This window comes from Haliotis cracherodii, unplaced genomic scaffold (assembly GCF_022045235.1).
Source record: "Haliotis cracherodii isolate W230 unplaced genomic scaffold, xgHalCrac1.p SCAF_1, whole genome shotgun sequence".
NCBI classification, from domain to species: Eukaryota; Metazoa; Mollusca; class Gastropoda; order Lepetellida; family Haliotidae; genus Haliotis; species Haliotis cracherodii.
Genome location: NW_027266264.1, coordinates 15685299 through 15711137, shown reverse-complemented (window position 1 = coordinate 15711137; position 25839 = coordinate 15685299). Strand labels below are relative to the sequence as shown.

General features: G+C 37.9%; 1 protein-coding gene and 2 long non-coding RNA genes across 4 annotated transcripts in view; all 3 read left to right on the top strand.

Annotated features, from left to right (window-relative positions):
• Positions 1-10705, top strand: part of LOC139473568 (uncharacterized) — a 481685-nt gene extending 470980 nt beyond the window's left edge. The window contains exons 2-4 of one of the 2 annotated variants that reach the window (XR_011653956.1): positions 9318-9362; positions 9672-9760; positions 10644-10705. This is a non-coding gene — a long non-coding RNA (uncharacterized lncRNA). Of the gene's footprint in view, positions 1-9317; positions 9363-9671; positions 9765-10643 lie in introns of both variants that reach the window. The other variant, XR_011653957.1, reaches the window with a different exon arrangement.
• LOC139460707 (uncharacterized) lies at positions 5145-7685 on the top strand. Its single transcript, XR_011652825.1, has 4 exons — positions 5145-5249; positions 5708-5794; positions 6525-6572; positions 7583-7685. It is a non-coding gene; the product is annotated as an uncharacterized lncRNA (long non-coding RNA).
• Positions 10706-19040: 8335 nt separating the features above from the next.
• LOC139460696 (uncharacterized) lies at positions 19041-22656 on the top strand. The gene is made up of 6 exons (XM_071242178.1): positions 19041-19116; positions 19846-19893; positions 20517-20565; positions 21304-21308; positions 22173-22217; positions 22535-22656. Exons 1-6 carry the CDS (start codon positions 19054-19056, stop codon positions 22592-22594), a joined length of 270 nt encoding a protein of 89 aa, XP_071098279.1. The 5' UTR covers positions 19041-19053; the 3' UTR covers positions 22595-22656.
• The last annotated feature ends 3183 nt before the right edge of the window (positions 22657-25839 follow it).

Below are 25839 nucleotides of genomic sequence, written 5' to 3'. Positions count from 1 at the left end.
AGGTGGGACGTACGGACGGACGTACGGACGTACGTACGGACGGTCGTGAATACTATATCCCCCGCTTCGCGCTTTCGCGCGGCAGAGGACAATGAAAGGAAAATTGAAATTGCCATCTCACGCCTCAGACTTGGTCACAGAAAGCACTTTAACAAGGTTTGTTCATCTTGCAATTAGGCTGAAACCATTGACCACGTGTTACTAGAATGTCAAGACCATGCCCCAGCCCGGGCTAGGTTAAAACAAGAATTGCAGTTAGATCCGCTATCTGTCATAGATCTCCTAAAGCCAAGAGATGTAATAGCGAAGGCCAAACTAACTCTATTTCTGAGAGATGGACAGCTGCTCGAACGTATATAAACAGAGCAGCCAAGGATAAAAATGAAATCATATCAATATAAGAAAATAGAAATCATATCAATGCAAAAACAGAAATCATGTGAACACCGAACTCACAATAGATATGTGAACCCTTCTCAAACACAGGAGTCCCAAAGAGGGACAGGTCAGCCGAAATTGCCTAGGCAGAAGGCGACCTCTTAAACGCCTAATGCAACATTATATCAACGTCTACCTAAACGGAAAGGTCCCATCCTCATGGAAGGAAGCTCTAGTAATCCCAATTCCTAAACCAAATTCACGCCATCAGAGGCATCAACGGCCCCAATATAAACAGCTCAACTAACCCCACCCAAAAGGCCAACAACCTAGCCAAACACTTCTCTAAAGTTAGTAGCAACAGTAACTTCAGTAAAAAAATCCAAGATCAACTAAAAAAAGAAAGCAAATTCTCCAAAGAAAACAGACAAGACAACCTAGAAATAAACCAGCCTTACACCATAGAAGAACTAAATCACGCACTAAACAATAGAAAAAAAAGGAACAGCCCCAGGCCTAGACCTCACCTCTTACCAAATAATCAAACACTTACCTACCAAACTACTCCAAACTTTACTTAAACTATACAACCTAGTCTTCCTAAACGGACAGGTCCCATCCTCATGGAAGAAAGCTCTAGTAATCCCAAAACCTAAACCAAATAAACCAGCAGACCAGGCTAACTCCTATAGGCCCATCTCCCTAACCTCAAATCTCTGCAAAATAATGGAACTTATGACTAAAAATAGGCTACAGCACTACCTAGACCAAAACAACATCATAAACCCCGACCAAAGCGGCTTCACTCTCGGTCGATCAACTCTCGATAACCTCGCCCGACTAGAACAGGATATAAAAACAGGACAGCTAAACAAGCAATACACCATAGGCATATTCCACGACTTCTCTAAAGCTTTCGATATGGTATGGCACCACGGGCTAATACAAAAACTTTAAAAAATAGGACTAAAAGGCCAAATAATAAACTTCATCCAAGATTTCCTAAACAACCGCAAAATAACCGTGGGTATAGACCATACGCTATCGGACCAGTGTCCCCTAGAAAATGGCACTCCCCAGGGCAGCATCCTCAGCCCAACCCTCTTCAAAATAATGATAAACGATCTATTCGAGGGCTTATCCCCTAAACTAAACACTTCAAAATTCGCGGATAACGGAGCCCTATGGATCCGCACTAAAAGCATTAAAATGGCCCAAAACTTACTCCAAAAATCTCTAAATAAAATACAAAAATGGGCTGACAAATGGGGCTTCTCCCTTAACTCGGAAAAAACCACAGGAATAGTATTTAAACACAAAAATATGCAACCCGCCTCCCTAAACCTCCAACTAATCAACAAACCAATCAAATTCCAAAAACAAACCAAATTCTTAGGATTAATCTTCGATGAACATCTCATCTGGGATGCTCACATTAAAAACCTTGTAACCAGATGCAGCAAAGACCTAAACACGTTAAGATGCCTAACCGGCTCCACTGGGGGACCTCTAAAAACACCCTCCTCTCACTCTATATATCACTAATTAGATCCAAACTAGACTATGGCAGTGCCATTTACGACACCTTAAACAACTCTCTCATTAAAAAAACTAGACTCAATCCAGTATCAGGCCCTAAAACTAATCACACGAACTCAACATGGCACCTCCTCCACCCCACTCCAGGCCTTAACAGGAGAAATGCCACTTAAACTACTTACCCAAAACTTGTGGGCCGCGTCCCAATCAAACCCTCTAATCGAAAACTTAATAAAAAAAAATAATATTAGCCCTAGAAACCAAGCCCTAGCCTGGAAACATCCACTACTTGCTCCAATTTCCCAAAGAATAACCAATAACCTAAATGAACACAAAATAAATAATCTTAAACAAAACAATAAATCATCCAATATCTTCACTCCAAAACTTAAAATACCAAAAATAGACACAACACTAGCCGATACACTAAATAAACAGGCCGATCCTAACATCGCTAAAACCACCACACTAGCATACATACATGAAAATTGGCCAAATTGGTGTCACATATACACAGACGGATCCTCATATCCGATCTCTAAACACACAGGTTTCGGAGTCCACATCGCACAACCAACCAAAGACACACAATCTTACCAAACAACCAATCCATATTCACGGCCGAACTAATGGGCATGGCCTCAGCACTACACAATCAGCAATCTAAAAAACACCAAAAAATCCTCATCCTAACCGACTCCCTCAGTGGACTACAAGCCCTCAAAAATAAAAACACTAAAAACCGCCCCAAACTAATAAATCAAATACTCAATAGCTCAAACAACTTGATTAAGGTAGGTAAACAAATAGAGTTCATTTGGATCCCCGCCAACGTAGGAATCTTTGGAAATGAAAAGGCAGATGAAGCAGCAAAATTATCCCTTAAATTCCCAGAAATAAGCTTAAACTTACCCAGCCCAAAATCAGAAATCAAAAGTGTCACTAAACAAAAAATCAACAAAAAATGGCAAAATATATACCAAAACTCAAATAGCAAAATCACGAAAGTACTCAAAAAAAACCTAAATAAACCAAAAATACTACACCCATCCAAAAAAATCGACAGAATAATTACCAAACTACAAACAGGCCATACCAAACTAAATAATCACCGTAAAATAGCTAAACTACACACAACAGGAAACTGCCCACATTGCAAACAACAAGAAACACCAGAACACGTACTCATTCACTGCACACACTACCAAACACACCGAACAACACTACAGACCACCCTAAATCTTAAAACCGGACTTACACTAGAATCAATCCTAAATCCACAAAATAAATTAGAAAAATTCAAAGCCTTAGGCATATACCTAATAAAAACAGGACTAATTAGTCGCATTTAAACCCCAAATAAAATATTAAAACCAAAACTACCTTACTTAATAACCACCCAACACACACAGCTCCCTTAGTTCGTCCCCCACCCACTCTTGGCATTCTTTCCAAATCTCAAAATTTCAAAATTACTATATAAGCAAACCCTAAAGCCCCCTTCCTGGGTTGCACAAACTCACTTTTCCCCTTTTTGGAAACACATTAAATGGCCTGGCCGGGCCCGTGTGCGACATACGCTTGCAGTCGGAAAGCGCACGTTAAATCTCCAATATAAGTAAGTAAGTAAGACTCCCTTAGTGGACCACAAGCCCTCCAAAACAAAAATACCAAAAAACGACCTAAATTAATAAACCAAATACTTAAAAGCTCCAACGACCTAACAAAAGCAGGCAAACAAATAACCTTCTTGTGGATCCCCGCCCACGTAGGAATTTACGGCAACGAAAGCGCCGATAAAGCAGCTAAATTATCTCTCAAAATACCAGAAATAAACCTAAACCTACCCATCTCAAAATCAGAAATTAAAAGTGTAAACAAACAAAAAATAACCAAAAAATGGCATAATCAATATCAAAACTCAAATAGCCAAATCAAAAAAGTGCTCAGAAAACCACTAGCCAAACCTAAAATCCTACACCCCTCAAAAAAAATTGACAGATTAATTACAAAACTCCAAACAGGACACACTAACCTAAATAACCACCTAAAAAATCTCAAAAGGCACACCACAGGCAACTGCCCCCACTGCAAACAACCCGAAACCACAGAACACGCACTCATCCACTGCACCCACTACCAAACACACAGAACCACACTTCAAACTACCCTCAATCTAAATAAGGTTCCTACTCTAGATGAAATACTAAACCCTCAAAATAAACTAGAAAACTTCAAGGCCCTAGGCGTATTCCTAATCAAAACAGACCTAATTAATCTACCAATCCAAAATCCAATAAACATACAAACACCCACCTCACCCGGCTCCCTTAGTTCCCTTCTCCACCCACCTCGGCATTTATTCCAAATTTAAAAATTCCAAAAATTCAATATAATTAAGCAACCCCTAAAAGCCCCCTCTTGGGTTGCACACACCACTTTCACCCTTTTCGGAATACACTAAATGGTCTGGCCAGGCCCGTGTGCGAAATACGCTACAGTCGGAAAGCGCACGTTAAATCTTCTATATCAGTCAGTCAGTCAGTTTATATCAACCCTGTGGAGTGCCATTTTCTAGGGGACATTGGTCCGATAGAGTTTGGTCTATACCCACGGTTATTTTACGATTGTTTAAGTCCTGGATGTAGTTTATTATCTGACCTTTGAGTCCTATTTTTTAAAGTTTTTGTATTAGCCCATCGTGCCATACCATGTCGAAAGCTTTAGAGAAGTCTAAGAAGATGCCTGTGGTATATTGTTTATTTAGTTGTCCTGTCTTAATATCTTGCTCTAGTCGGGCGAGGTTATCTAGGGTTGAGCGGCCAGGAGTGAAACCGCATTGATCTGGGTTTATGATGTTTTTTTTGGGTTAGGTAATGTTGTAATCTATTTTTAGCCATTGATTCCATTACTTTACATAAGTTTGAAGTTAGGGATATTGGTCTATATGAGTTAGCTTGATTAGCTGGTTTATTAGGTTTAGGGATTGGTATGACTAGGGCCTGTTTCCAAACCATAATTAATCTGACGTAATTAACGCAATTACCATCGTGTCACGGTCACGTGACACATCATTTAAGAACTCATTTCGGCCTGTCCAATCAAATTCCTATTAGTAAATGACCTAATCTATTTCAACCAACCAAAATTGTAATTAAAGGACACATTGTATGTTTTGGCCAATCAAGAGAATTCCGACGTTGATCAGTGGTGTTTCCAGTACTATAAAAAGAGGTCTGTGGTTTTATATCAACACATTGAACCTCACAATAAATACTGGAACATCTCTTTGACTGATCATTGACTCACAGAATTCTCCCTTCTAATTTAAGGTAAGCTCACTTGTACAAACTCTTTTATTTATTTCAAATAATATCACAATTCGTGATTTACTATTTATTTGATTATGGTGAATAGAAAATGGCAAATATTATGTATTTTGTGTATTTCTAAATAATCTCTCCGTGAATATTGTCGTGCATAATATCTCAGTCATTACTGAATATGTATCATCTGACACTCGGTGAAATTCAGGTTAATAAAACACTTTATTGGCACATATACAACAATATTGTGCATTTTTACTATTCGTATAGTATTGCATCGCCTGTTGTATAAAATAATTGAAAGAGTTTAACAGTCCAGCTGAAACACTGCTGCTTGCATAATATTAAATTCATGTCATTAGAATGTAGTGAATAACATGTTATGTTTCTTAACTTATGTAATAATGAACTGCACTTATCATATTGCGTAAAACTGGATATACAATGTGAATGTTTATTTTCAGTCACCAAAATCAAGACCGCAAACAATGAATTTCAGTGCTTTATATATGACTGTGGCGTTCGCCTTTCTCACTGGAAAAACAACAATGGTTTGTAGCAAAATGCAACTGACTGTCATCGCATATTCTATTTATATTAGTATGTATTTTAATGTTTTATGTTCTTAATATAAGATAGCAACGCCATAAATCGTAAAGAACAATGAAGAAGGAGGCGTGGTTTATTTCACGATCAACCTTTGTTCTGACATGACGTCATTTCTGGAGCTTCGATCATACGTTCGCAACTCGATGACGTCGTTAATTGGACGACGCTATTTTAAGAGGGTAGTGAATTGTTCCCCTTAGACGAAGCTGGACAAGGCAGATAAACGCAATGAGCGAACGATCAAATCAAATAGAGCGCGAGATATGGCAATGTGTAATGGGGAGAATATGTACACATAGTGGCCGTCAACTGGTTTTGTGTTCGTGAGAATATTCAGAAAATACTAAACATAACCAGCCTGTTAATAAAATGGGCTTGTCCGACATTGCCGGGATCGGATTGTATCGAGGGAGTTACCATCATTTAATGCGTGAAAATATTTTAAACGCTGCTCAAATTTATCAACATCTTCAAAGAGGCTGTACATAATGTTGATATCACATATGGGAAATAGCCGACTCGTCGTTCATTATCGTATTAAAAAACACACCTGATATCAGTCACTCACGGACCGAGTTTGATGAATCCTGGTATGTGTGTTTCCGATTAAAATGTGTATGTGTGAGCATTGTAGTAGTTTCACGTTGATAAAATTCATGCAATATTTTTCAGTTTGCGTTGCCTTTGGACAACTTTTGCAAATCGCTTTATGACATGGGCGTAAGTACATGAAACTTTAATTTGCAAGTATCTTTTAGTTCTGATTAGTTTTAAGGCTGTATATTTCATGTTTTATGTTTCGTCTTTACACATGCACATTGTGTGTATACGTTATGTACACTCATTGCTCGATTGGGGCGGTCGGGTAGCCTAGTGGTTAAAGCGTTCGTTCGTCACGCCGAAGACCCGGGTTCGATTCCCGACATGTGTTACAATGTATGAATCCCATTTCTGGTGTGCCCCCCCCCCCCCCCCCCCCCCCGCCCCCCGCCGCGATATTGCTGGAATATTGTTATATTGCTCGATTGGTCGACATGTAGTTTTTCTTCAATATACCAGTATGTAAAGTAACAAAAATGGTGCAACCATATTCGACTCTTAACTTAAAACAGACTGTGTTTACATTTGAACCCCTGAAGGGATTCCGGGTTAGAATAAGTCCCTAGCAACATATGCATGTCGGTACGAGCCGACTCAATTGACTAGGTTTGGCGACTTAGTTGATTGTGAGTCAACATGACAGCAACTACAAGTTTGTCTTGTCCATTCACAGGCAGCCGTCATGTAGCTAGAATATGGCTACATTTGAGTGTGGCGTTAAAAACAATTTGAACAAGTTTTACAAAGTTTTAATTGTTATATCAGACGCAAAATAAGTTTTGATTCAGAATTACATCGCATGATTATTAAAACTTCCCATCCTATGGCTTTTGAAATTGTCGATGTCAAAAGCAGTTTTGGGTTTTTAGCGTCGATACACCAATGATTTCCAACGACCCCTCTCTTTCGCAGTATCCCTATTGCAGTACGCCTAAACACCATCACTTGGAGATAACGTAAAGGCGTTTGCATTATTTTCTAAGTAATATATCGAAGGGTTTTTGAAAGTTCCCAGCCTATTGGCGTTTGATATTTTCGATGAAAAAAGCAGTCTATGTACAATCAGCATTGTACAGTAGTCACAATAGACAAATGATTTTAACAACGAAGATCTCCCTACTCTATTGCAGTATTCCGATGCAGAAAAGACACTGACGGATGCAGTGAACGCACTCGGAAGTAAGGATTATACAATAATATATTTTACACCTGGAAACAAATTGAATTAAGTACCATCCCTCCTTTCCATATATCCTGAACATATATTTTTTGGATGTATCTACATGTGCAGTTGGTAGGAGAAAGTATGTCACTCCGGGTGGGTGCAAATGTTGATATTGGGATCATATCATTGGATACAAAGACACACAGTAAGCAAAATGACATTAAATCATTAAATGACATGTCATCAGAGAATCGATTTTGGTTTCTGTATTTCAGTATGAGCTTGTAACCTTGTAAACAAAAGTAAATGTGTCTTGTTCTAAAATGTATAAAGTATACGATTTTAAAAAAAAAATACTATTTTATTTGGAAATATGAACAAAGCTGTGCCTAACCTTTTCCTTGGTGTATATAAATGCACTGTGTATACTGTATTAAGTGATATAGGCACCAATTCGAGGTTAGAATAGTCACAACAACATATGCTGGTCGCACGAAGCGGCTAAATGGATCGGTTGGTCAGACTCGTAAACTTGGTTGATCGTTGTCGTAAAACCAACGGATCGTTGCTTACAAAATCATTCACTGAATAGTTTGGTCCAGATTCGATTATTTACATTTTCATATTTGAATTCTATCTTAAACTGACGAAACGATTTACTAGACCACTAATATCAAAGTCAAACATATAGTTTAAACTTTCATAAATAGTGAATGAACTCTCTTGTAACAAGCAATAAAGACTCAGCAATGATCGTAGTGTTTGTATGTAGAAGATGTCTAATATACATATATATGTTATTGTTGTATCTTTTTTGTAGAATACGTGAGTACACAACCCAAGCCTTTAGCATGTCTGTCAACACGTTGATACTTTCTGGACTGCGTTGCAGTAAGACCTCATTGAACTGGACGGTTTGGGTTACACAACGTGCTTTGAAAATTGTATTTGTGAGTTAATGTGACCCGATTATAATCCATGGTCTTGGAGCAGTAAACAATGATGATGGGTTCCAGAACATAATGGTAATCACCTGCATCACATTTGCTTTGAGATTGACTTGAGATAGTTTTACACAAGTCTATAGTGAACATTGAAGAATTCGTTCTCGCATGAATTTGGTATGTTTACCTCAGTACATCATTATTCTTTAATATAATTGGTTTGTTTGTTTCTTTTGGTTTGTTGTTTAACGCCACACTCAGCAATATTCCAGCTATATGAAGGCGGTCTGTAAATAATCGAGTCTGGCCCAGACAATCCAGTGACTGTTATCATAAGCATCAATCCACGCAATTGGGATCAATGCCATGCATCGACGAAGTCAGCGAGCCTGACCACCCGATCCCGTTAGTCGCCTTTGGTATAGTACTGTGGCACTGGTACTGACCATATATATTGTTCAAACCCCTGTAGCTGGAATATCGATGAGTGTGTCGCTCAACAATAAATACGCAAACAATTTCCTTCTTAACTCCTTCCACAGGTACCTATCAGATGGGATTCTAGCAATAGGATGTAGACCTCATCAGACCTGCTCTCTTTAAGTGATCGGTATATCTTACTGAGTGCGACGTTCGAATAGGCAACAAAGAAACTGATTCAAACAGGACAGACATTTTTTTAGGCCTATAATATGGTCGTAGGTTATAATAGATAGAAATAGATTTCCATTACAGCCCTGTTCTTTTCCTTTTCAGAACGAGACAAACACCGAGGCAGCAATGGAAACTGTTCTGCAAATGGTAGGTTCACGTCAAAGTTGTGTACTGGTCTCATGTCTGTTAGCGACTTTTCCGAGTAAAATGCCCTGTTTGGCAGTTTAGCTGAACCGATGGTCCATACTATTTGGTAATGCAGATCTAATTGTTATTTATATTTCACTAGTTAATTAATCTAAAAATAACCAGTGTGCTAACCGCACCCTAAACAATCAGGCAAGAATTACAGCTACGATATTGCTGATGGTGACGTTAAACAACAATCAAAAGATTTTTTTTTTTATATCATCCGAACTTGGGTATATTTTAGATTTTCTTTTTACCCTTTTACAGTTGGCAGTTAGTCACGTACAATACTGCAACGACTTGGAAGCCTCAAAGAAGGGGAACTGAGAAAGGCATGTTCTTCTATGGAAACACGAGTAAGTAAGTTTTCTTTTACTGCTGTTTCGAATACTGTGTCAGTTATATTGCGACTGAATGAGGAACATTGTACAGAATATACATGTATATAGTAGGTGGAGGATTAACAGAAGAGGATAACGGTAACAACAATTGCATACATGGGCGGGATAACATGAGTAAGTAATGGCAACTGGAGGATAACACTCTCTCAACATGATGGACAGAGAACACATAGGTGGAAGCCAATGGGACATGAAGCCAACTAAACAGGATAAGTTGCATAGGTGTGGTGATTATTGCTTAATTAGTTCATGTGATGAAACAGCCTTGATCTCTGTTGATTGATGGCTTGAGGTGGCGAATGTGGACAGCTTCTGATAGTTTTCTTTTCTTGACATCATGGAGGTTGTCTTCTGTTAATCCTCCACCCACTTAATATATTCTGTACAGTGTTCCTCGTTCAGTCTTGCTTCACAACGGTATAAGGATTTATACCGAAACGTCGCCTTTACAGTTTTAAAGAAGTTGTAATCCATAAATTGTGTCTACTTTGTCATCCGGCAACTTCCAAGTAATGCTCATCAAACAATTCAGCTCACGAAGTTGTCTTAAATAAGATCACTATTTAGAAATTATGTGTTCGGATTGGAAGTACGTTGTATGTTAAGAATTTGGGAGCATTTAGGGAATGGTAGTTAAGAAGCGTCTGTTTCTGTTTTTGCAAGTTATTGAAAACATCTAAAGTTCTTGACAGTCATATGACTGCTCTCTGAATAAGTGCATGGTTGTGACATGGGACAAGGGAGTACTAGGGATGTGACTGATTGGATTATGCACTATCCGCTATCTTGTGTGAAGAGAAGGACTTATTACCTCATGCATGTTTTCTTTTTTTCACAGGATACCAAGCCAAGCTGTTGAATTCGTGTTCTTGAAACCTGAATAAAAAGGGATGCACATTACTTTCTATGGTTGTGTTTGAATGTTCTCATAAAATATTGTCCCCGCCTACAGTGTCATATATATACATTTATATGATCATTGAATGAGTGAGTGGACGTTAACTTTAATTGTTATAACGTAGATCAACCTTGCAGTTGTGCAAAAGCAGATGTTAATCACGTACCGTTAAGGCATTTTGATAACAGCTATGTAGCCCTATCGCTTTTCACAGAAGCACCTTGAAGTTCTGAGGAGATGTTGTCATATTTTTAGCGTTCTTTTTATAACACTTGTTTAAAGTGACGAAAGTAGAAATTAAACACTTTGTAGAGGATTTGTATTCCTCAATGAAAAGATTTGGTTATGTGGTTGGTTGTAGAATAATTATGAATTACACATATTAGTGAGTGAATGTGTTTGTCTTAAAGACCCTTTTCAGTTATATAGAGGGTTATGGAGAGCCCTATCAGCGTTATACACCAAGTACTTTCGCACTGAAGGCATGACACATGGTGTATACATCTCTTGTGGAACCAGTGCTATTTTGTGGATGAGGTGTTTGGGGTGTTAACATGTACAGAGAAGTCCAGTCGAATAAAACGTGCCTCTTGGAGGCGGACGAAATGCATCAAATATAGCTACACGAGGAGATACTCAACGAACAGAAGTGCTTACGAGATTAGGCCATATGACAGCACACAGGATCGCCCATTTTATACATGAGAATGGGAAAAATCAACCAAAGTTATTGGACCGGAGAAGAAAGTCTTTAAACTTTTAGAACAATGCAACGCACTTTTGATCTTTGAAAGTAATTTAAGTAAAACGAGTGCGTATCAGGACTTTTTTATCTTGACTGACTGTGATATGTGGACTCGGGAAACATGGAATGATAGTAACATAGTAAGATAGAACAATCTTGTTTCTACTTATTAGTGTGAGTGTGTGTGTATGTGTGTGTGTGTGTGTGTGTGTGCGTGCGTTTGTGTGTGTGTTGCGTGTGTGTGTGAGTGTGTGTGAGTGTGTGTGTGTGTGTGTGTGCATTTAATGCGAGACACAGAAATAAAGTATTTAATTCTTTGAATCTCTCTATATAACGGCGTGTGAACTTGATGTGAAAAGAAGTGCGAAGTGATGCAGGTCTTAGACGTTTGACATTTTCGCTTGGGTGAAAGCAACGAGCACGGAGATGGTGTTGACACACCTGGAGACATTTCTTTGTTAAAATGATAACCTTTGCATGCATAATTGAGGCAATAACTTTGTTAAGCGAACACATTACAACACATCGCAACAAAATCACTCACTGTGCATACACAACAATAAAATAGAAAAGCGGAAGAGAGTTTGTTATACATTGCGATACACTACATATACGAGGTTTTGCAACTTGAATATAAGACCAAGTCGCAGAATATCTTTTTGCATATATATAATATCTGTTATTTTTCAATATAATCTCTATTCATTTCAATACACTTATTCCATTTGTCCTTCAAGCTTTTAATACCACTTTTATAGAAATCCGCAGATTGTCCCTCTAACCACGCCTCTGTGGCAGCCTTTATGTCCTCGTCATCCTGGAAACGTCTTCCATGTAGGGCAGATTTCATTTGCCGGAACAGGAAATTGTCACTGGGGGCTAAGTCTGGGCTGTAGGGTGGGTGATTTAACTGTTCGAATCCACATTCACATTTGGCGGCCTGTGCAATTCTCGACTTGTGAACCGGAGCGTTGTCATGTAAAAGTAGAATATCACGTGTTAACATCCAATGGCGTTTCTGGCGAATAGATTTTCGTAATTCTGTCATTACATTAGCATAATACCGTCCATTGGTTGAAGTTTTGGGTGGCATGTAATCAATCAGTAATATGCCTCTTGCATCCCAAAATATGGTGGCCATTACCTTGCTAACCAATGGGGTGCCTCCATTGCATGGATTCCAATTTAGTTTCTGGGTCCAAGTGGTGGATCCATGTTTCATCTCCTGTCACTAGACGAGAAAGAAATCCGCCTTCATCAGCAGTATGGAGATCCAAGAGGCCTCGACAACTTTCATTTCTCTGATAGTGATCTTGGGCTCTGAGGTTTCTAGGTACTCATCTTGCAGATACCTTGGACATACCAAGATGCTCACGAATAATGGTTCCAACAGTTCCAGCTGATATTTGGAATTCCCTAGGAAGTTCAGATACTTTCAGACAAAAAGAATTCTTTCTATAGCAGCAATGGTTTACGGTTGGGTGTCATCTGAAGGCCTGCCTGACCTTGGGTCATCGTCTATGGACTCCCTCTCCCTTTTAAACTGTAGAGACCAACGGCAAACTTCGGAATAGTCAGGAGCATCCTTACCCATCACTTAACACATACGATCAAGGATTTCTTTTGCTTTGCATCCCTCCTTGGGAAGGAACTTCATTACAGCGTGCTGTTCATGTTTTAGAGAATCCATGATTGTGACCACCCTTAGGTGAATGAAGCATCACATTTAACTTATTGTTGTGTCTGTAACTTGTTATGACACGTGTCAACCTGATGTTATGACTAGTGTCACACCTGCCACAAGTTGACATTGTTTGTGTAAACACAAATGCCTAAGTTGCAAAACGTATTGAACGCCCCTCGTACGTCCACACGACACCAGTGTGCATCAGTCGCAATGAGCTATCGAGGTAGAATCTGCGTCTATTGTTTCAGCATTATGGTGAACAGGAGGAATGCACTTTGATATTTCACAAAGCGTACATCTCCAGAACTAGAAGTTTCAAATACCGTATTCGTCGAAATAAGCGCCCCGCTCTAATAAGCGCCCACGGCGATATTTGCTAATTTATTGACTAAAGAACAATCTCACTTAGCACCCCTTCCGATTGATCGATGTCTTCATTGAACCAATTTATTTTTAACAAAAAGGTACACACATTATTTTACAAAATGTTGCAGGATTGAGTGACGGTTAAATACACATAATGAAATTTAACAACAGTTCAATTTTCAATTAGGAGATAACTTACTGTGTTTTGAAATTTGATGTAGTCCCACTGTAGAGTAGATACCTCTTATTTTAATTTGGAACCGAGCGCTTTAGAGGTAACTCCATTCTACCATGACGACAACAACGCTTTAAAACGGTGCTCTCTTGCAACGCGTAACTACACAGGGTACAAAGGTCCGCTATGTTTGAACATTCCGAAAATTGTTCAAAGGTAGTTACATATGTAATAAATATGACTAAAGTTCAACATAAAATACCCATAGCCTTGAATAATTCAAAATAAGCGTTCAAAACGCAAAGTTTTTCAAAAAGAAGTTGACAAATAACCCTCCCAACTTAGTCCAAGGATAGATGTTTTAATGTTATCCTAACCTGTTGTGTACTGTTTGGAAATCAGCGAGAGAAGTCATTTCTTGGAAATGGAATATGCCAATTCCATTGTAGGGGTGACAGGTTGTAGGAATAGTTATAAAACTGCTAAACGAATACATTCTCCAACAAACAAACTACTATTTATTTGACATGTGTAAGCCTTATTTGTTAGTAATTACCCCTCGTAAATAATTTAAAAAAATCAAAATAAATGCCTCACCACCCCGAACTTGGATATGGCAGATACGCTGACAATGCATGTATTTACCATTCAATTATAACACATAGTCATACAATTATCATCACCAAAGACTCTTGCCGCCTCAGGTGAGAATAATGGTACATGCAAAATGGTTGGGAAATGAGGAATGCACCACTTCAATACCGAGGCACTAACCGCTCATGTTCATGATCAGATCAGGATTTAATTGTATGCAGGGGTTTAAGAGATCCAATTACCTTGATTGAATATATAGGACATATATATGACTGTGTTTTCCAAACAACTGGAAATACCATATATATACGTGTATTATATCAGTAATGATATCTTATTCCCGTTAAATGACAGCATCTTTTCATTTAAGTGATGATAAAATTTGAAGATATGACGATTTCAAGGTTTAATGTGCAACCTGCTACAAACGACAGGCAGAACAAAAGTGCTGTTGTGACACATGCATGATTATTTAATAGAAAATGTAAGTGCATGAGAATAATCGCACTAGATAATCCGCCGAAACAGACATACAATGCATATATATTCCAGCAGTTTTGTATATTATCACAATTATTAGAATTTCTGTACTTTTCAAATTGCGTTGACATCTGCATTCTGGTTTAAGTAAAGAAACTAATTTACCCATGCCACAACCGACAGACGAGGGGAACAAGGTAAGTATAATTTGCTTGTCCATGTTTACTCAGACTGTGATATGTTCGAATTCTCGTTGAAGATATGTTCGTACTCTTCCTATCACTTGGAATAAGAATACAATCTGATATTTCTGCTGCTAAAATAAATCTTAAAAGTATAGCCTCCACTCAGCTTTTGTCTTCTCTACCATGGCAGTTAGTAAAGCCAGAGGTGGACCCATCACCAACTACACTAAAGAAATCCGAAACAAATCAACTGATTTATCAACGACAATAAAATGAATTAAGAAACTCATATGCTACTTACAAATCAATCTTTACAGATGGATCCAAGGATGGTGACGCTGTTGCCAGCGCGTCCGTCATTGGATCAAGGACTATCTCATCCTGATTACCTGATAACTGTTCTATTTTCACAACAGAAGCCAATGCCAATCTAAAATATATCAGTAAACAGCCAAAACATCATCAGTTTATAATATTTTCTGATTCTGATGATGCCTGCAGGCTATTCATAACATGTCATATCAACATCCACTTTTAATCGAAATTATTGAATTGTATAATGCTCTTGCTACTGGTCAATACGACATCGTTTTTTGTTGGTTACCCAGCCATGTTGGAATCATAGGTAACACAATGGCCGATGCTGCTGCAAAATCAGCACTCAGCAAATCTGTGACACCACTTCTCATCCCATACACTGATTGTAAACCCTTGATTAGATTTTACATCCGTGATCTAATGTAGAAGTAGAAGTAGGTATCAATAAATTACATGAAATTAAACCAAATATCGGTTATACCTACTTGGGTTGTCAGTCCAGATTTGATGAGGTCATTATGCGACGATGTCGTATTGGCCATTCAAGATATACTAATGAATATATATATTGAAAGGCGAGGATCCTCCATTTTTATCCCTTGTGATGAGAGAATGTCCTGCTTGACTGTATTGATTTTTCCATCGCAAGGGATAAATTTTTCAGAGCAACATCAATAATGGATTTTTTTAACAATGTTCCATCTCATTTAATAATTAACTTTTTAAAAGAAATTGAACTGTTAGATAAATTTTGAATCTGTGTAAATAGTTACCATTTTATTGTATCAGTAGTGTTTAACTTGTAACGGAGATTGTTAGTGGCTGTATCCTCAAAGGGGTTTTAAGTACTGTAAAATGATTGTCCCCCCTGAGAGGGTATGTAAGACCATATCAATCGAAGTAAGTTTATTCCTACTATCATCTTAGTCGTAGAATGCTTGTTTGTTTTAATTTTGGCTAAACCTGATGATATTCGCCAGAGGCTAAGGGATGGCGTAAATCCTGCTGGGGAACCGTGCAGGTAGCAGAAGAAGTCTCCACGGTCCCTAGTATGGTGGCCTACATTCAGTTGCTGGCGACCCCCAGCCCGTTTTTATAATGTATTGTTATTTATCGTCATATGTTTTTTATGGTTCCATACTAGTTTTAAAATATACATCTGTGATAATCTAGTTATTTTACTGTCCTTTGACGACAGGTTTTATAATCAAACCGTATGTATTATGTATTATTTCAGTCTATCTTGATTTAGTCACGATATGGCTGAAATAATGCCGATGTGTCTATAAATATTCACTCACTCACTCACTTCAACTGAATATGCTAAATAAATGCTAAATGGGGTTGTAAAGTCTATTCACATCATACAGAATGCATGTAAGTGAGGTCACTTTTCAGAAAAAAAACCTAATATTGCAAGTATTTAATCAATTAGATTAATAGTTTGTGATTAAAACCTGAATTTTCAGTGCCCATAACATTATCATCATGATATTGGCACATGTGTTTGTATAAGCATTATTACTCAGATGTATTACAAGTATTGACACAAAATCACAACACTTTTCATTGCCAACATGCAAATAATAGGTCTTCTTATGACTGTAGTTAGTGTCATCTCTCCTAGTCCCATAAATTTAATTCCTTATCAGGGCTGAATATTAATATTGGAAAAAGTCTCGGGATAGATGTAATCTATCTTAATACAGAGTTGATCATCCAGAGTCGATATGTAAGATTGATGTAAGATACTCAATGGGAAAAAGAGTTGATTGAAGAGTCGATAATAGCATGTGTTCAATGATCCTAAGTCAGCATCGATCTATCCGAATGTAATGACGTGCATTAAATTGTGAACAAATAACAAAACACATTTTTCGTATGACTATAGAACCGAAAGCGTACGCCTTTTCAGTTGACGGTCTCTGGCCATTAGCCCATTATCATCTATATTAATTAGCTACCCCGATAATACAGTGTACCATGCAACCCAAAACAGCAATCTATCAAACCTTCAATAAAAAACTGTTGCATTTACCACAATAAAATAATGAAATCTACCATGTATTTGGAAATTATTCTGATTGGTCAATCAGAGGTTATTAAATCACATTAAACCCCCTCTGATTGAAACAGGTGATTTGACAGGCGCATAACCGCGGTAACTAATATTTCCTCCTCTACCCAATGGGTAATGCATATGTTGGGTAAATGAAATAAATCTCAAATGAAAGCTCCCATGTCGGGAATAACTTGTACCAATGCAGTGGCTTCCTTCTTGAGACATTATTTCTATTCGACTGTTTGAAATGGCGTTTAAAGTTCTTGTGGATCAAACGTTTCATGTATTTGTCAAACGCTTCACAGTAAGATAGACGAGGAGGAGTCGACTGATGTAATTATTTCTGCTAACCATCATAATGTACACGTGTTGTCCAAACATAGCTGAATCTATATACTAGTATACATATATTATATTAACGACAGCATCATTTAATTAAAATGATCATAAACATTCAAGATATGACAGTTTCAAGGTTCTTTGTGTACCATACCACTAAAATCAGACAGAACAGGTAAACACATGGCATTGTTGTGACATATGGATGCTAATATACCACATATGCTACAACAGTAGTATTGCATTTTATTAAAATATATAGAATTTCTATACTTTTGAAATTGCGTGGGCATCTGCATTTGCAGTATACTAGTATATAAAGAAAACAAATTGCACATGCCACAGTCACGACAGTCGAGGAGAACGAGGTAAGTATAATTTGATTGTCCATGTTTACTCAATCAATGGTTTATTGTATGAAAGGCCATTGGCCCATATACAAGTGAGTTACATAGACATACAGTTATATTAACAAATATTGTAGTTTATGGGGTATCAAGACAACATCAACAAACATAACACAAAGGCATGATGAATGTATAAAGATACTTGTAGTTGAACGTGATACCTTTTGCTTGACAGCAGACATTCAAAGTTATTAGCAGATATACACGAAAAGGACCAGACGGGTAGATATTCCATTCTTATTTCGTTATATACAGGACAAATAAACATAAAATGAAATTCGTCTTCAGCACCAAGGTTACAGACCGGGCAAATTCTGAGTGACTTTTCAATATTTAAATGTCTTCCTCTATTCACTTTTAAGTCATTCAGACCAAACCTAAAGAGTATAAATCTATTGCGGAGGTGTTTGCATCTTAAATTTGAAAGATACGACTCTGGTTCAAGGAGAGACTTAATATTATGATATGTGTCGTACTTCGAACTTCCTTAAAGTGTAGAATGCCAATCCTGTCGGAACATAGCGCGAGTACGAAATTGTTGTAAGACTGTGAATGTTCGAATGCTCTTTGAAAATATGTTCATACTTATACAGAACTGTTTAGTACAAAGGATGGTTGCATGAGCAGGTTTGTAGGTAATAGATGTAATCAATGAAAGTACTAGAGAAAGTGCGTAGCTGTAATTTTCATTCATCTTACACTCGGTGAAATTCAGGTTAATAAAACACTTTATTGGCACATATACAATATTGTGCATTTTTACTATTCGTATAGTATTGCATCGCCTGTTGTATAAAATAATTGAAAGAGTTTAACAGTCCAGCTGAAACACTGCTGCTTGCATAATATTAAATTCGTGTCATTAGAATGTAGTGAATAACATGTTATGTTTTTAAACTTATGTAATAATGAACTGCACTTATCATATTGCGTAAAACTGGATATACAATGTGAATGTTTATTTTCAGTCACCAAAATCAAGACTGCAAACAATGAATTTCAGTGCTTTATATATGGCTGTGGCGTTCGCCTTTCTCACTGGAAAAACAACAATGGTTTGTAGCAAAATGCAACTGACTGTCATCGCATATTCTATTTATATTAGTATATATTTTAATGTTTTATGTTCTTAATAAAAGATAGCAACACCATAAATCGTAAAGAACAATGAAGAAGGAGGCGTGGTTTCTTTCACGATCAACCTTTGTTCTGACATGACGTCATTTCTAGAGCTTCGATCATACGTTCGCAACTCGATGACGTCGTTAATTGGACGACGCTATTTTAAGAGGGTAGTGAATTGTTCCCCTTAGACGTAGCTGGACAAGGTAGATAAACGCAATGAGCGAACGATCAAATCAAATAGAGCGCGAGATATGGCAATGTGTAATGGGAGAATATGTACACATAGTGGCCGTCAACTGGTTTTGTGTTCGTGAGAATAATCAGAAAATACTAAACATAACCACCCCGTTAATAAAATGCACTTGTCCGACATTGCCGGGATCGGATTGTATTGAGGGAGTTATCATCATTTAATGCGTGAAAATATTTTTAACGTTGCTTAAATTTATCAACATCTTCAAAGAGGCTGTACATAATGTTGATATCACATATGGGAAATAGACGACTCGTCGTTCATTATCGTATTAAAAAACACACCTGATATCAGTCACTCACGGACCGAGTTTGATGAAACCTGGTATGTGTGTTTCCGATTAAAATGTGTATGTGTGAGCATTGTAGTAGTTTCACGTTGATAAGATTCATGCAATATTTTTCAGTTTGCGTTGCCTTTGGACAACTTTTGCAAATCGGTTAATGACATGGGCGTAAGTACATGAAACATTAATTTGCAAGTATCTTTTAGTTCTGATTAGTTTTAAGGCTGTATATTTTATGTTTATCTATCAGAAAATATCCGTATGACTCTTTCGTCTTTACACATGCGCATTGTGTGTATACATTATGTACACTCATTGCTCGATTGGGGCGGTCGGGTAGCCTAGTGGTTAAAGCGTTCGTTCGTCACGCCGAAGACCCGGGTTCCATTACCGACATGTGTTACAATGTTTTAATTGTTATATCAGACGCAAAATAAGTTTTGATTCAGAATTACATCGCATGATTATTAAAACTTCCCATCCTATGGCTTTTGAAATTGTCAATGTCAAAAGCAGTTTTGGGTTTTTAGCGTCGATGCACCAATGATTCCAACGACCCCTCTCTTTTGCAGTATCCCTATTGCAGTACGCCTAAACACCATCACTTGGAGATAACGTAAAGGCGTTTGCATTATTTTCTAAGTAATATATCGAAGGGTTTTTGAAAGTTCCCAGCCTATTGGCTTTTGATATTTTCGATGAAAAAAAGCAGTCTATGTACAATCAGCATTGTAGAGTAGCCACAATAGACAAATGATTTTAACAACGAAGATCTCCCTACTCTATTGCAGTATTCCAATGCAGAAAAGACACTGACGGATGCAGTGAACGCACTCGGAAGTAAGGATTATACAATAATATATTTTGCAACTGGAAACAAATTAAATTAAGTACCATCCCTCCTTTTCATATATCCTGAACATATATTTTTTGGATGTATCTACATGTGCAGTTGGTAGGAGAAAGTATGTCACTCCGGGTGGGTGCAAATGTTGATATTGGGATCATATCATAGGATACAAAGACACACAGTAAGCAAAATGACATTAAATCATTAAATGACATGTCATCAGAGAATCGATTTTGGTTTCTGTATTTCAGTATGAGCTTGTAACCTTGTAAACAAAAGTAAATGTGTTTTGTTCTAAAATGTATAAAGGATACGATTTAAAATGCACTGTGTATACTGTATTAAGTGATATAGGCACCAATTCGAGGTTAGAATAGTCACAGCAACATATGCTGGTCGCATGAACCGGCTAAATGGATCGGTTGGTCAGACTCGTAAACTTGGTTGATCGTTGTCGTAAAACCAACGGATCGTTGCTTACAAAATCATTCACTGAATAGTTTGGTCCAGATTCGATTATTTACATTTTCATATTTGAATACTATCTTAAACTGACGAAACGATTTACTAGACCACTAATATCAAAGTCAAACATATAGTTTAAACTTTCATAAAAAGTGGATGAACTCTCTTGTAACAAGCAATAAAGACTCAGCAATGATCGTAGTGTTTGTATGTAGAAGATGTCTAATATACATATATATGTTATTGTTGTATCTTTTTTGTAGAATACGTGAGTACACAACCCAAGCCTTTAGCATGTCTGTCAACACGTTGATACTTTCTGAACTGCGTTGCAGTAAGACCTCATTGAACTGGACGGTTTGGGCTACACAACGTGCTTTGAAAATTGTATTTGTGAGTTAATGTGACCCGATTATAATCCTTGGTCTTGGAGCAGTAAACAATGATGATGGGTTCCAGAACATAATGGTAATCACCTGCATCACATTTGCTTTGAGATTGACTTGAGATAGTTTTACACAAGTCTATAGTGAACATTGAAGAATTCGTTCTCGCATGAATTTGGTATGTTTACCTCAGTACATCATTTTTCTTTAATATAGTTTGTTTGTTTGTTTTTGTTTGTTGTTTAACGCCGCAATATTCCAGCTATATGACAGCGGTCTGTAAATAATCGAGTCTGGCCCAGACAATCCAGTGACTGATATCATAAGCATCATTCCACGCAATTGGGATCAATGCCATGCATCGACCAAGTCAGCGAGCCTGACCACCCGATCCCGTTAGTCGCCTTTGATATAGTACTGTGGCACTGGTACTGACCATATATATTGTTCAAACCCTTGTAGCTGGAATATCGATGAGAGTGTCGCTCAACAATAAATACGCAAACAATTTCCTTCTAAACTCCTTCCACAGGTACCTATCAGATGGGATTCTAGCAATAGGATGTAGACCTCATCAGACCTGCTCTCTTTAAGTGATCGGTATATCTTACTGAGTGCGACGTTCGAATAGGCAACAAAGAAACTGATTCAAACAGGACAGACATTTTTTTAGGCCTATAATATGGTCGTAGGTTATAATAGATAGAAATAGATTTCCATTACAGCCCTGTTCTTGTCCTTTTCAGAACGAGAAAAACACCGAGACAGCAATGGAAACTGTTCTGCAAATGGTAGGTTCACGTCAAAGTTGTGTACTGATCTCATGTCTGTTAGCGTCTTTTCCGAGTAAAATGCCTTGTTTGGCAGTTTAGCTGAACCGATGATCCATACTTTTTGGTAATGTAGATCTAATTGTTATTTATATTTCACTAGTTAATTAATCTAAAAATAACCAGTGTGCTAACCGCACCCTAAACAATCGGACAAGAATTACAGCTACGATATTGCTGATGGTGACGTTAAACAACAATCAAAAGAAAAAAATCGATTGTTTTTTATATCATCCGAACTTGGGTATATTTTAGATTTTCTTTTTACCCTTTCACAGTTGGCAGTTAGTCACATAAAATACTGCAACGAAGTGGAAGCCTCAAAGAAGGGGAACTAGGAAAGGCATGTTCTTCTATGGAAACACGAGTAAGTAAGTTTTCTTTTACTGCTGTTTCGAATACTGTGTCAGTTATATTGCGACTGAATGAGGAACATTGTACAGAATATATATAGTAGGTGGAGGATTAACAGAAGAGGATAACGGTTACAACAATTGCATACATGGGCGGGATAACATGAGTAAGTAATGACAACTGGAGGATAACACTCTCTCAACATGATGGACAGAGAACACATAGGTGGAAGCCAATGGGACATGAAGCCAACTAAACAGGATAAGTTGCATAGGTGTGGTGATTATTGCTTAATGAGTTCATGTGATGAAACAGCCTTGATCTCTGTTGATTGATGGCTTGAGGTGGCGAATGTGGACAGCTTCTGATAGTTTTCTTTTCTTGACATCATGGAGGTTGTCTTCTGTTAATCCTCCACCCACTTTATATATTCTGTACAGTGTTCCTCATTCAGTCTTGCTTCACAACGGTATAAGGATTTATACCGAAACGTCGCCTTACAGTTTTAAAGAAGTTGTAATCCATAAATTGTGTCTACTTTGTCATCCGGCAACTTCCAAGTAATGCTCATCAAACAATTCAGCTCACGAAGTTGTCTTAAATAAGATCACTATTTAGAAATTATGTGTTCGGATTGGAAGTACGTTGCATGTTAAGAGTTTGGGTGAGTGGTGAGTGAGTGAGTTGAGTTTAACGCCGCTTTTAACATTATTCCAGTTATATCACGGCGTGTCAGCTTAATGTGGGAGGAAAGCCCGAAGTGATGCAGGTCTCAGACGTTTACCACTTCGATGAAACCCACGAGCACGGGTATGGTGCTGACAAACCTAGAAACATAACCGGGGCGAACCGGGATTCGAACCCACAATCATAGGTTTCTGGCGTGTCCAGGGACGCAACTCTGCACAGCGAATCGCGGCGCCTTAGACGACTGGGCCACCCGTGCCCCCTTAAGAGTTTGGGAGCATTTAGGGAATAGTAGTTAAGAAGCGTCTGTTTCTGTTTTGGCAAGTGATTGAAAACATCTAAAGTTCTAGACAGTCATATGACTGCTCTCTGAATAAGTGCATGGTTGTGACATGGGACAAGGGGGAACTAGGGATGTGACTGATTGGATAATGCACTATCCGCTATCTCGTGTTGAGAGTAAGACTTATTACCTCATGCATGTTTTCTTTTTTTCACAGGATACCAAGCCAAGCTGTTGAATTCGTGTTCTTGAAACCTGAATAAAAAGGGATGCACATTACTTTCTATGGTTGTGTTTGAATGTTCTCATAAAATATTGTCCCCGCCTACAGTGTCTTGTATATACATTTATATGATCATTGAATGAGTGAGTGGACGTTAACTTTAATTGTTATAACGTAGATCAACCTTGCAGTTGTGCAAAAGCAGATGTTAATCACGTACCGTTAAGGCATTTTGATAACAGCTATATAGCCCTATCGTTTTTCACTGAAGCACCTTGAAGTTCTGAGAGACGTTGTCAGATTTTTAGCGTTCTTTTTATAACACAACTTGTTTAAAGTGACGAAAGTAGAAATTAAACACTTTGTAGAGGATTTGTATTCCTCAAAGAAAAGATTTGGCTATGTGGTTGGTTGTAGAATAATTATGAATTACACATATTAGTGAGTGAATGCGTTTGTCTTAAAGACCCTTTTCATTTATATAGAGAGTTTTGGAGAGCCCTATCAGCGTTATACACCAAGTACTTTCGCACTGAAGGCATGACACATGGTGTATACATCTCTTGTGGAACCATTGCTATTTTGTGGATGAGGTGTTTGGGGTGTTAACATGTACAGAGAAGTCCAGTCGAATAAAACGTGTCTCTTGGAGGCGGACGAAATGCATCAAATATAGCTACACGAGGAGATACTCAACGAACAGAAGTGCTTACGAGATTAGGCCATATGACAGCACACAGGATCGCCCATTTTATACATGAGAATGGGGAAAATCAACCAAAGTTATTGGAGAAGAAATTCTTTAAATCTTTAGAACAATGCAACGCACTTTTGATCTTTGAAAGTAATTTAAGTAAAACGAGTGCGTATCAGGACTTTTTTAACTTGACGGACTGTGATATGTGGACTCGGGAAACATGGAATGATAGTAACATAGTAAGATAGAACAATCTTGTTTCTACTTATTAGTGTGAGTGTGTGTGTGTGTGTGTGTGTGTGCGTGCGTTTGTGTGTGTGTTGCGTGTGTGTGTGAGTGTGTGTGAGTGTGTGTGTGTGTGTGTGTGTGTGCATTTAATGCGAGACACAGAAATAAAGTATTTAATTCTTTGAATCTCTCTATATAACGGCGTGTGAACTTGATATGAAAAGAAGTGCGAAGTGATGCAGGTCTTAGACGTTTGACATTTTCCCTTGGGTGAAAGCAACGAGCACGGAGATGGTGTTGACACACCTGGAGACATTTCTTTGATAAAATGATAACCTTTGCATGCATAATTGAGGCAATAACTTTGTTAAGCGAACACATTACAACACATCGCAACAAAATCACTCACTGTGCATACACAACAATAAAATAGAAAAGCGGAAGAGAGTTTGTTATACATTCCGATACACTACATATACGAGGTTTTGCAGCTAGAATATAAGACCAAGTCGCAGAATATCTTTTGCATATATATAATATCTGTTATTTTTCAATATAATCTCTATTCACTTCAATACACTTATTCCATTTGTCCTTCAAGCTTTTAATACCACTTTTATAGAAATCCGCAGATTGTCCCTCTAACCACGCCTCTGTGGCAGCCTTTATGTCCTCGTCATCCTGGAAACGTCTTCCATGTAGGGCAGATTTCATTTGCCGGAACAGGAAATAGTCACTGGGGGCTAAGTCTGGGCTGTCGGGTGGGTGATTTTACTGTTCGAATCCACATTCACATTTGGCGGCCTGTGCAATTCTCAACTTGTGAACCGGAGCGTTGTCATGTAAAAGTAGAATATCACGTGTTAACATCCCATGGCGTTATCTGGCGAATAGATTTTCGTAATTCTGTCATTACATTAGCATAATACCGTCCATTGGTTGAAGTTTTGGGTGGCATGTAATCAATCCGTAATATGCCTCTTGCTTCCCAAGCCATTACCTTGCTAACCAATGGGGTGCCTCCATTGCATGGATTCCAATTTAGTTTCTGGGTCCAAGTGGTGGATCCATGTTTCATCACCTGTCACTAGACGAGAAAGAAATCCGGCTT